Source organism: Fringilla coelebs (genome assembly GCF_963513975.1).
Source record: "Fringilla coelebs genome assembly, chromosome: 13".
In the NCBI taxonomy this organism is placed as follows: domain Eukaryota; kingdom Metazoa; phylum Chordata; class Aves; order Passeriformes; family Fringillidae; genus Fringilla; species Fringilla coelebs.
The window spans coordinates 15,732,387-15,744,962 of NC_140039.1; the positions used below are offsets into that span (position 1 = coordinate 15,732,387).

At 37.9% G+C, this 12,576-nt stretch overlaps 1 protein-coding gene across 4 annotated transcripts in view; it reads left to right on the forward strand.

Moving 5' to 3' along the window:
• Nucleotides 1-12,350, forward strand: part of ATXN7 (ataxin 7) — an 86,355-nt gene extending 74,005 nt beyond the window's left edge. For all 4 annotated transcript variants that reach the window (XM_084214154.1, XM_084214153.1, XM_084214155.1 and 1 more), the window contains 8 exons: nucleotides 337-589; nucleotides 1,247-1,509; nucleotides 2,255-2,337; nucleotides 4,042-4,307; nucleotides 4,731-4,929; nucleotides 5,790-5,911; nucleotides 6,193-7,144; nucleotides 8,264-12,350. In XM_084214154.1, coding sequence (XP_084070280.1) covers nucleotides 337-589; nucleotides 1,247-1,509; nucleotides 2,255-2,337; nucleotides 4,042-4,307; nucleotides 4,731-4,929; nucleotides 5,790-5,911; nucleotides 6,193-7,144; nucleotides 8,264-8,281 — 2,156 coding nt within the window. In that variant the 3' untranslated portion in view covers nucleotides 8,282-12,350. The remainder of the gene's footprint in view (nucleotides 1-336; nucleotides 590-1,246; nucleotides 1,510-2,254; nucleotides 2,338-4,041; nucleotides 4,308-4,730; nucleotides 4,930-5,789; nucleotides 5,912-6,192; nucleotides 7,145-8,263) is intronic.
• Nucleotides 12,351-12,576: the final 226 nt, after the last annotated feature.

Here is a 12,576-nt window from a genome sequence, read left to right on the forward strand (position 1 = left end):
AGGGAATGTGATATTTAAGCTTGCCTGGCCTGAGGACAGAGTTCTCTTGGCTTTGTGTGTCTGAGGTCCAGAGCTGATTGTTTGAGATGGAGGGAGAGCTAAGCTTTAGTGGCTGAGATGTGCAGCTCCCGAAGCTCAGAGAGATTCTGGTAAGCCTCTGGAGACCAGCCTTGAGTGGAACCTCATGGATTACAGAGAGGCTTGAATCCTCTATGCTCTGTGTGTGGCAGGGAACCTCCCAAGACAATAAAGGAAAAATGCTAATGGCATAAATGACATCAAGTATTTCCAAATTCTTTCTATATGGGAGCTTAAAACCCCTTTTCACTCTTTCAGAAAGAAGACACAGCTCCTCCAGCAAGCCACCTTTGACTCCTCCCTCCTCTTCAGTATTTTCCCTCATTTCATCTTTCCCTTCAAAAAACAAAGGTAGCAGTGGAAGTGGGAGCAGTCGTTCATCCAGTGGAGGTACTAGTGCATCATCATCAAATTCCAAGTTGTTGAAATCACCCAAAGACAAGCTGCAGATCAGCGGAAACAACAGGTTAATGCATTCGGTACAGCACAGCAAAGTTCCCCATGACAAAATGTGAGTGTGCCTTTTGAAAAAGAGTTAAATGTCATTTCTTGCATAGACACTGCTATGTCAAGAAAGTTTTCTTTTGTTTCAGAGCATTTTTGGTTTAGAAGATAATAATTTTAAACTCCTCCAGATCTTTTCCTACAGCCTAGTCAAAGATTGCAGTTAATGCTCACATCTGTGTTGAGGAAGAACTCTTGCAAAGCTGCATCTTAAATCACCATGAATAAAGGTCATTTTACTAGAAGCTCCTAATTCTTTGATGTAATCTGCATACTTTGATCATAAGCGAGTTTTAGCTCTGATGCACGTGGTTTTCAACCTGCACATGTGAGATGACAGCAGTGCTGGTAAAATTTACTGCTACAGAATGGTGGATTTCTCACTGGACATGATGGGTCCATTGCAGTTGCTTTGGACAGTTTGCAGTGATGCTCCCTATCCATGAATGCAAATAATGATTTCTGAAGTCCCTGGACACTCAGAAGTGTCAGGGAAAAAAGGACAGGAGAGATTATGGATATCATGAGAAATGTGAAAATTAGAAAGGTAGTAGGAGGAAGGTTTGCATTTATATTGGGAATAGATCAGAGTGTTGTTAAATAATAACATATTTTAGCTTATGTTTTTTCCAATTTTTCTCTCTTTGTTTTTCATAAATAACAGTATGACTCCATCTGTCAAAGTGGAAAAGATTCATCCAAAGATAGATGGTGCCCAACTGAAAGCTGCTGTTGGTCCAACTTGTTCTACTACTGTGAGTTCCTCAATAAAGACTGGCCTTAATTGTCCCTCAATACCAAAGCCACCCTTGCCTTCCCCTGGACAGATACTGAATGGTAAAGGTCTTCTCTCTGTGCCTCCATTTTTGGAAAAGAAACCTGAAGAAAATACGAATAATAGGAAATTTTTACATAAAAGATTGTCAGGTAATTTTTAAAAATTATTATTAGCTGTATTTCTTTTAGTAGAAATAGATATATATGGAAATAAGTTCCATAAGTAAATTAAAACTCCTGTAATACTGTAAATTGTAGTAAGAGTTTTTAAATATTATAATTTAAATCTGTAATGTGACAGACACTTGAAGGATGCAAGCACCTTGAAATTGACTTTTCTTTTCAGAAGCCTGTACAGATCTCAAACACCTGTCAGTCCTGACAGTTTTAAAATTACACTCTTTTACTCTCTCTAAAGATTTTAGTTTCTTTCTTTCTATATGGAAGGTCCAAATGTACACAGAAAACGGAAAAACTAGCCCCTGATAAACTGAAAAATGCAAACCTAGTCTGCTCTTTACACTTTTTAACACAATTATTTTAAGTGCTAGTAGAATGGTAGAAAAGTTCTTGACACCAAAGCCAACAAGCAAAAACCCACCATGTGTTTGTCACAATCCATAATGGTGATCTCTGCTCTTAACAGGGAGCATCAGATCCTCCTTTGAGGACATTTACAGATGTTTGTGGACTTGAGATCTGTATTTCATCACACTATAAGCTTGCTGAGAATGTAGAAAAATTCATTTGTACAATTTTATTTGTGCATTTTTATTTGTACATTTGCCCGTGTCATATTTGAAAAGTTTCCAATATAATTAATTTTTATGGTGAAACTAAATGTTAGTATTTCAAAATGTCTTTTGCTAACTTTTCAATACTGTTTCTTTGACAGAGAGAGAATTTGATCCTGATATATACTGTGGTGTCATTGATGTGGAAACCAGGAAACCTTGTACTAGGTCTTTAACATGCAAGGTAGGATATCTGAATCAGGATAAGATTATCTGAAGTTTTTATTCAGATTCTTGAGGAACATGGTAGAAAATTGAGAACTGCAAATTTTTGCTGTTGGTAATTACCACTTTAAGTTTTACCTCTCAAAACATGTTGCTCAGAACCAAGAAGAATGTGTTTTTGAAGTTCAGTTAATTATTTATTCAGAAAGTATTTCTCAAAGTAACCTGGAGATTTGTATTTTTGTATAAACCCTTTAAACATGGATGTTGACATGGAACAAACTCCACATGTAGGTAGCAGGGGACAGCGTGTTTCTCTTTCTGGGGGTAACCTTCCAGTTGTAGATAATGAATTTTAAAATTCCTCATAAGCCTTGAAAATATTGCTTACATAGGATTTAAATAATTCAAGCTCTTCCCTCCTCACACTCTTTCCTCTCTCCCCAGCAGTCTGCAGCAGGTTCTTGGTAGGAATTTGTGTAAATGCTAATGCTGCTGGATGTACTGCTGCAGCCAGCTCCTGGAAGAGCCATGGAGCTTGCCTAGAGGTCAAACTCTAAATTAAACAATCATAAAACTTTTAGTCTGACAAAATGTATCCTCTGGCTCCAAAACCCTGGGAGGACAGAGGGCTGTCACTTGCTCCCAGGGAACCAAGAACCCAGATCCCCTGCACTTGTGTAATATCTTGGTGCTTTCCTGCAAAGCAGCTCTACCCTCAGTTTGGGAAAGGTCTGGTAAATAAACCACCTACAGAACAAAGGTACATGAAGCTGGCACTAATGACCCAGTGGAACTGAACTTGAACACATTGCCCTTTTGGAATTACAGAGGGGAGGAAATTGTTTTGCTAATAGAGGAGGGAAAAGCTGCAAGATTTTGCAAGAGAAATAGGAAAATCAAGAGTGAAAAAGAATGAGTAAAAACATTTCTCAGAAATTCTTTAGAATATATACTCATAAAATAATTTTTGGAATTGCTGTTTGAGTCTGAATTATGTGACAAAAATTTTTACCTACTGAAAATAACTAAATCAAACCCTTTTTGCCATATCAGAAAGGTATTGTATGTGACACTAACTATTTAGAAAAATAGCTTCCATTTACTTCACCTTACTTAGAATTGATGCTGTTTATACCCATACACATCTTACTGTCTGTAGTGTTCAGGACACTCAAAGAACTTTGAGTCCTCACTGACTCTGGATTCTGCTGGATGTTTTGAATTCCTCAATATCTATTTGATTACATTAGTTTTCAAGGAATATATTAGTTTATAGAAGGCAGCACAGTACTTTTCTAAATATTTTTCAGGTCTCCCATTAGAAGTCTGATTTTAAACATTATTTTGTTGAATATTTTTTTAAGTGGAAGTAAATATTTTCTCTTCTTGGTTTTGCAGGAGTTGGCAGTTGAAATATCGATGTAAAAAATGTTTTTGGTTCTAGTCTTAACCTTATTAAAAATTTGGCAGTTTGGTTTTTAAAAAGAAGTTTGAAAGATCCTTTTTACCAAATTGCTGGGTTTGTTATTCTGTATCAGACAAGGACATAATCATCCACAAAGCAATTTTAAAGTTTGTTTTTTAAGTCATATTTCCATTTGTTTACTAAACCAGGACTGTGATGATTTTCTCTGTTTTGGAGCTCTTGACACATGTTTTGAGTGTTTGACTTCCACAAATGTCATAGCCTGGGATTAATGATTTATTCCTGGTTCTGCAGACACATTCCTTAACCCAGCGGAGGGCTGTACAGGGTCGAAGAAAACGATTTGATGTGTTATTAGCTGAGCACAAAAGCAAAACCAGGGAAAAGGAACTTCTTCGACATTCGGATCATCATCAGCAGATGCCCCCTCTCAGGGAACCACATCCCTCACCTACTAAAACTTCCCAGGAGCTGCACCAAAATTCTCATGGAGTTACTCTTACAGAATCAAAGCCTTTATTACCTAATAAACCCAAACCTCACCCCCCCAGTCTTCCAAGGTAAGGAAAATCTGCAGATGCAGTGGTATGAAATGTACACTGGGAGCTTGATGAGGTGGATTTTGAGGGAGTGATACAGATCTGTTGGATGGGGCAGAGTGTTTGCTGCAGGCCTGGTGCCTGTCTGCAATTAGCAATTACCTGCTGAGGGTAACTCCTGGTGAGGAGGGAGTAGTAAAACTACTGTTGGAAGTCGTAAAAGCTGGTTTGCAATCAGTGGAAGCAGTTGAGTAACAATTGGGCAATGCTGCTTTTCCAGGGGTACCACCATACGCTGTCCTTGCCCTTGGTTACAAGACTGTAGACAACACCAGGGATCTGTTAATGTAGATTTCTTTCTCTCAGTAATAATAAGCACTTAAAGGGTGGAATTTTTAACTGGACTGGGTTCAATAACACCTGGTTACTGCTTGCCTTGCCCAGGCCTCCAGGCTGTCCAGCCCAGCACAGTGGAAATGCCCCCAGCGAGTCTCCTTCTGTCCACGAGTCCCCACACCCTCCCTTGCCTGCAGCTGAGCCAGCATCTCGGTTATCCAGTGATGAGGGAGAATGTGATGAAAAAGAAGAGCCTGTTGAAAAACTGGATTGTCATTATTCAGGTCATCATCCTCAACCAGCCGCTGTACGTTTGCAAAGTTAACCTCAGTCTGTCTCTGGCTCTAACTGTGTAAACAAGTTACTTTGGGGTTTTAGGGGTGGTTTTCTGTGGGGTGTGTGATACTTTTTTTCTTTTTTCTTTCTTTTTTTTTTCTTTCCCTCCCTATATTTTGAGAAAATTATTTTGTGGCCTAGTAGGTTTAACTAGTTGCAAAATAAACATGCTAAAAAAATGTGTTCATAGCTCACTTCCCCAGTCTAAAAGAAAACAAAATGCCAGAATACTAAAGATGAAATTGCTAACTGCTCTGAAGGGCTGTGGTTTTGGAATAAGTAAACAGTGTCTTTTTGGTGCAATTTTCTTATTGGACTCCCCCCTCCACACCCACATACATTTTTTACTCAAGTTACCAACATCATGTTAAAGATAGCAGTAAGGTATTTTAATATTTAAATTTTGACAAAAGTTAGTTAGTATAACTAAAAGCAAATTTATTGCCCTGGATGACAAATTATATTCTTTTTAGAAACAGACTTCTAGCTGATAGCTAGTAGGTCTCAGAAGCAGATGTTACATAAATATGTGCCCATGTGTATAATGTTTATACATAAACAGACATACTGCTAACCTCTGTTTAATCAAAGGATTTGATTAAAGTAAAATTTGACTGCTTCTATTAAGTAGGGGAGTATCAGAAGATAAGAAAATCATCTCAATATACCAAGGCCAAAGATTTAATATAGTTGTTGGACCAGAGACATAAAAACTCTATTATTTTTTATCCTCTACTTAAACATCTAAAAGCATATTTATCATAAACAAATTGTTATTCAGAGAGTTGTCACTGAAAGTAGAAAACACCAATAAAAATCATGTCTTTTCAGTTTTGCACATTTGGTAGTCAGCAAATTGGAAGAGGTTATTACGTCTTTGACAAGCGGTGGAACCATATTCGATGTGCACTTGACTTCATGTTGGAGAAGCATCTTAATTCACAGATGTGGAAGTGAGTAAAAGTGAAAGAGTTCTTATTCTTCTTGGTGTTTGTAGAAGTACATGGAACCTTGTGATTCTAGTTAAAGAAAGTAATCTTGTGTTCAGACTGAAGGTTGATGGTCTATGCTTTACATTTTTTGCAACAATTAACTATCGATTTAACATAATCAGAGGCATTAATCTACCCCAAGATACAGCCATTTTAAGGTACCATTATTAGTATATATGGATCTTAGTCTGGAAAATGGTGACTAGGTGGGTTTTATCTTTGTTTTTTTTGTTCACCTGCAGGAAAATTCCTCCAGCATCCAGTACCACAGCATCAGTCCGTGCCCCACATCGGACAAACCTGATGCCTGCTTCTCAGCACGGTGTCAGTGCAGCAGGGTTCCTCTTGCCCACCACGGTGATGTCATCGCCAGCGTTGGTCTCTCCTTCCTGCGTGTCTCTGAGCAGCAAATCGGTACCATCCCACGGGACGACACTGACCGCCAACCCCGCTGCTCTGGGTGCAGTGGATCCCGTCTGCAGTATGCAATCAAGACAAGTGTCTTCTTCCCCTTCAACACCTACAGTGCTTTCCTCTGTACCTTCACCTATGGCCAGCAAACCTCAGAAAATGAAATCCAGCAAATCTTTTAAACCTAAGGAATCTCCTGCTGGCAGTGGCACCTGTAACAGCACCGGCAGCGTCAGTAGCAGCGGCGGCTCAGGAAAGAAGCGTAAAAACAGTTCCGCACTGCTCGCACCTTCTCATTCCACAGAGTCCTTTAGAAAAAACTGTGTGGTTAACTCTGGAAACTCTGGGACCTCCTATCATCCGTCAGTGACAGCTTCGTCCCACAGCGTTGGCCTCAACTGTATGACTAGCAAAGCTAACTCTGTTAGCCTCAAACATGACCAATCAGGGAGGGGTCCTCCAACCGGGAGCCCTGCAGAATCCATAAAGAGAATGAGTGTGATGATGAACAGCAGCGACTCCACGCTCTCCTTAGGGCCGTTTGTTCATCAGTCTAGTGAGCTGACTGTAAATTCACACAGCAGTTTTTCACATTCACATACTTCCCTTGACAAATTAATAGGAAAGAAAAGAAAGTGCTCACCTGGTTCAAGCAGCATCAACAGCAGCAGCAGCAAATCAAACAAAGTTGCCAAATTGACATCGGTGAACAATGTTCATGCAAAACACACTGGTGCAATCCCGGGGACGCAAGGACTGATGAACAATTCTCTGTTTCATCAGGTAGGAAATCTTGTCTCAAACTAAGCCAGCATGAAATGCCTCCTCACAAGCTTATAATTCATGTCTTCTCTTTAATATTAAATAGATAGCCAGTTCCAGATCCTGCTTGAGTAAAAGGTAGTTCTTTTTGTCCAGTACACATTTTGAGTATTCTTATGGTGCGTTTACTCAAAACTTTTATAAATGTTCTAAATAAAAAAGCTACATTTTGAAAAAAGAAACTTTAAATGGGATATTTCAAATTCTTTGGATGCTGTCGCCTGTGAATTGCTTTCAGGTAAAATTAATTCCTTTTATTTTTAAGCCATAATTTTAAAAGATAATCTTGCCAGCCTGCCATGGAACTGAGCTGTGTGCCTCAGCCTGACTCCTTGTTTTTGTGTCAGGAATCAACATTCTATAAAGTGGATCATAATGATGATTATAACAGAACTGTGATACTGTGATAAAATAAGCCTATTATCCCAAGATGTCATTGACTAACTTCTTAGTAATAATGAGATTAAATGTAATAAATCAGATAATAAACCTTTTTCGTTAGTAAGGCAAATAGATATGCTATAAAGGAAGCAGATCTCATGTGTACATTAGATCCCATTTTAAAAATTAATTTGGAGTTTTGATTTTTTAAAAAACAAATCTCACTGGAAAAGTAGTGCATTCAGGATCAAAAATCCAAGAAACTTTGTTTTCTCTGCTGCTAAAAACTGAAATCTCTGTAGCTGGAGAGGAGGTCACTAAGAACTTTTTGAGAGTGGTTTTTTAATTTTCAGTTTCAGCCACAGAGGAAGATTTTCACTTTTTTGTGTGTTTACTTAAGAAAAAAAAGCCTTCAGATGGCTGAATTTATTTTTGGACTTACCTAATAATTACTGTTTCAACTATGCAATATAAGTAAAAGAGAAATATAATTTGAGTGAACTAAGAAGGAAAGCATGCTTGAAACCATTACAACTTCGAAGAGGTTTAGTTGAGGGTTTTCAAGTCTTAGGGAGGCCAGCCTCAGGTTATCAAGGTTGCTTTGTGCCTGAGATTTTCCCCCAAATATGCCCTTGTTAGCCACAAAATAATTGGTTTTCAGTGCCTCCACTGACGGTTCTCTCTTTTCTTGCCCCCAAGCCGAAGGCCCGTCCCTGATAGCTGAAGGCACCACGGTGAGAAACAAACTGGACAGTTTTCACTACAAGCAAAACCTCCATCTGGATTTCTGGACTCCAAGATGCCTTGAGTTTTCCCAACTTCCCATGGTCCTCAGGTGTGGAAATCTACTGGACTGTCACTTAAACAAGGAATTTCCCTGAAGCCATGTCTGTAGCAGTGAATATACTAGAAATGGACACTGGATGAAGTTCAGCCACATAATTGCTCTTATCAGTGTTAACAGTGGTCTGGACTGTTTGCTACAAATCTGTGAGATTTTCCTTACAGGAGTACATCATCTTGCCACTATTTGACATAGTTTGGCTGGGCAAACGAATGTTTTCTGGGGGGAAATAAACATTACTGTGGACTTATTTTTATACTGATGGTGTCTTTTGTAGGTGATAGCTAACCAGACAGACACCCTCAATGGAGAGGACCCCGTGACAAGGGGAAAAATGTGTGAGGCACAATGGAAAGAAGCCCTCAAGAAGGGAATATGGCTTTAGTGTTTTTATAGCAATGTTCCTTTAATGGAATATAAAAAATAGCACAATTCAAAAAATAGTCTGTTTTGCCCAGCCTTTTGCAGGTAATTTGGGATAAGAAGCTATCAGGAGTTTAAAACAAAACAAACCCAACAAAACCAGAAAAACTTGTTTGAGGCCACTGCTCAAAAAACAAGTATAAAAATGCCGTATTTGTGTGATACAAAACCTATTTTCTATTCTTTTGAATGAGATTTTATTGTGGAAGAAAGGTTAATTTTGTTCTTTAAAAATTCCAAAAATATTGAACAGACAAAGGCAAATAACCTCTAAAACTCTGTGCCCAAAGAACGTATTTATTGACCTATACTGTATACCACAGGCCTTTGTTTTTTTTAAAAGAAGAACTGTATTGATGAAATAAGGCTGGATTTGTCTTCCTCTTCCAGCAGATAAAATTAGCCCTTTTAAAAATGAGTTTTTTAAATATTTAAATATTTTCTAACAACCATAAAAGTCAGTTTCTTTCTGCCTTGTTTGTGTGACAAAATTGTTGATGTGTGATGTCTTCTACGACGCAGTAAGATATTTTTTTTTTTTAGTCAAAATTCTGGAATAAATGCCAATTTGACAGCAGAGTTCACTGTGAAGCACTGGTTTGTGCATCACAGTCATCCCAGGCCCACCCAGGCTTTAATAGCATGGAGGGCTTTACAGTTTTGTATAATCCAGCCAATTTTTATGAAGTATTTTGTCTTGCTTCAAAACACCTCAAAAATTAATTCCGCCAAAGGGCTCATTGTATTATGGTTTGACTCATCTGGATGTTTTTGTTAAGTTTTTAAACATCAGGTAAAGGCTCAAAACTGACTAAACTTTTATTAAGGGGGCAAAGCAAAGGAAGATGAAATCCTAACGAAGAAGATTTTTATTTTCTGCCTTAAAGGGGCATCAGCTATTGCTGAGAAGAGACAATCTGAGCCTGTCCAGCTGTTCACGTAGCCCAGCCTTCTCCCCATTCTGGTGGCAAGTAGTAAGTACATCAGGGAATCCAAAGCCACTCTGAGTAGCAGTTGCTTAGTTGTTTACCTAACGATGCTTTCAGTTTCTCCTGAACTTCCTATGAAATCATTGTTATACAGCAAACAACAAGAAGCCTCTATGCAGACACTTTAGCTTTGAATTGATACAAAAGATCACACTGAGAAAGCAATGTACTAGAGACTCTTATTATGCAAACTTAAAAAAAAAAAAACAACCAGTAGACAACTTTTCAGGAACAAAAGGATTCGTATTTTATAGGATGCCCTGTTGAAAGGATTGTTAGAACTGCAATTGGTTTAATGTAAAAGGAACCAAAGTGAAATGTTACAAAAGGAAATCCAAGTGTATTAAATCCTGCACGTTTGGAGAGACATCTATGCTATGATGAAAGTCCCTGGGGCAGAGCTTCCACTTCAGGATAGCATCAGTCACAAGTGCAATTTGACTCTTGGTAGAAACAAAGGTAAAGGAAACAGAAATTTGGCAAGATTGGGTGCTGGCGAGTTTGTGATTGAACTGTCCTCTGGTTTTTAGGTTCTGTTGATCTGAAAGCAAAATGGCAATTTTGTGCTCCTTCAGTAGCATGCAGATGTGGACAAAGTGAATTCCTGATGGCTGCTCCTCCAGAGCCAGTGGGTGCAGCCACCTGCACCATGTGGACTTGAGCCACTGGAGCAAAGAGTCCGAGCATAAATTCTGCCTGCCCTAGACCTGCTCTAAATATTATGTTTTAGATCTTGGTTATAAGCAGAACATTGTTCCTGAAGCTTTTATTGTCACATAGTTCTTACTGTAAATAACTAAGGAAGCTTAAAATTAATTTTCCTTGCAAAATTGAATTTGCAGTGGCTGGGTTGTTTCTAGACAGATTTTGGTATTAATTTAAGAGATACAGTTTTTATAGTCTTTCCAACTTCTCGTTATGACTCCTGCAGTTTTCTTAACCTAAAAAATTGCTGCAATGATGAACAAAGAATTATACAAGAAAAAAAACATACTTTTGTATCTTTATTTTGGAATTTCTTGTTCTATTATAAATATTGAAGTATCCCTATTTCAGAAGACATATTTTGTTAATTGATTGTACATATTTAAATATGTATTTTTGCACAGGTCTTTTTTTCTTATATCCAGTTTTGGTACAATTGAGATCATCTAGTATTTATTTATTAATTAATTAAAAAAAAAAAAAGCAAATACCTTTTTATAATTTGAAGTGGTTCACTGCCAAGCCAATAGTTAACATGCCTACTTTGCAATGTAAGGGATGCCTCCGTTTTGTGAAAGCCGTGTCCCTTTTCCCTGTCCTGGGAGTGGGTGGATCCACGCCGAGGATGGCCGAGCCCGGAGCCCTCGTGGTTGGTGTGGCATTGCTTCTCAGTTGCCTGACTCCCAGCAGATCCATTAGTTAAGTGACACACTGCTTCTCCTTTTTTAGTGTTCGTGTGCGTGTGTGCGTGCGCATCCGTGTGGGTCTCATGTGGTTTAAAACTAACGGAAAAACTGAAAGTGCCTGATATAACTAGTTTTAAGCTTGGACTGTTTAGACAGCTTCTCCTTAAAAGACTTGAATGTTCAGTTGAAATTTTGGAGCTTGCTTTTTCCACCTATATATAATATATATGTGTGTGTGTATATATACACACACATGCATATATTTATATATCTGAAATTAATGAGATGGGTTGACAAAAGAAAGCAAATTATGCTGGTAGGTTTTGTAAAATCTTTTAATTTGAATACCTTCTGTTGGAACAATCCCATTGATAACTCATATTTAGTATAATGCCATGGGTTTGAAATATGGTTTTAACCAGCAGTTTATTTAACTGTCTCATTTTGGGAAAGGGGGGAGCACTATTCATTAGTCAAATAATTTAGAAAATGTTCCAAATTGTTGGTATTCCAAAACAAAGCAAAAACCCCTAGTAAGTACCTCTTGAAACCATGAAAAAAATAAAGATGTGATTTCCAAATGACATTTCTACGGCAGTTGTCTTCCTGTAAGAGTTCTCTTGCCAAGGAATCTCTCGTCTTTTACTCATTCTGTCCTGGAGGAGGGAATTGGGCTTAGAAAGATTTTTAAATGTTTCACTGTTCAGCAGAAAATAATCATTTTTACCTTTTGTGCGAGATATTTTGTGTTTTAAAGATAATTTTGAAATGAGCACTACATAATGTCAATGTGAATGTAGGCCTTGGAAGCATCTTGCTCGGTGTTGAGCCTGGTTCTAAAAGCAATCTCCTGTGTAAAATGTGTGAATAGTTTGATAATTTGTATACATAATCAAGAGCATCTGATCAGCTGAACTCTGTGTTGGCTGCTGTATAGTACATGAACAAATGTCATGGGATAGAAAAATTACTTTGGATATTTAAAAGAAAAATAAATATATAGTCTATTTGTTTTGTAACAAGTTTCTGTAAATAAAATAATTTATACTATTTATAAGAAAAAGTTGTGCTTTGCTTCATGAAAAAGATTAGTTTGTTGAACAAACATGTTACTAAACAAGGCAATAAAATTAGGACTTTTCAATAAATGAGGTTGGTTGCATGGAATATATTATATGTTTCTGCTTCATTATAAAATCCTTCGCTATTAAAGGAAAACATTATCTGTATTGGTGCCTATGTGAACTAATTTCAGAGAATTGGATGTGGTCAAATTCTGTCACTGTCCCTCAGCATCGTGAGTCCACCCGGTAGGTTCAGAGCTTCCCATCCTACAGGGGGCTGGTAGCTGGTTTTGAGCAGTGC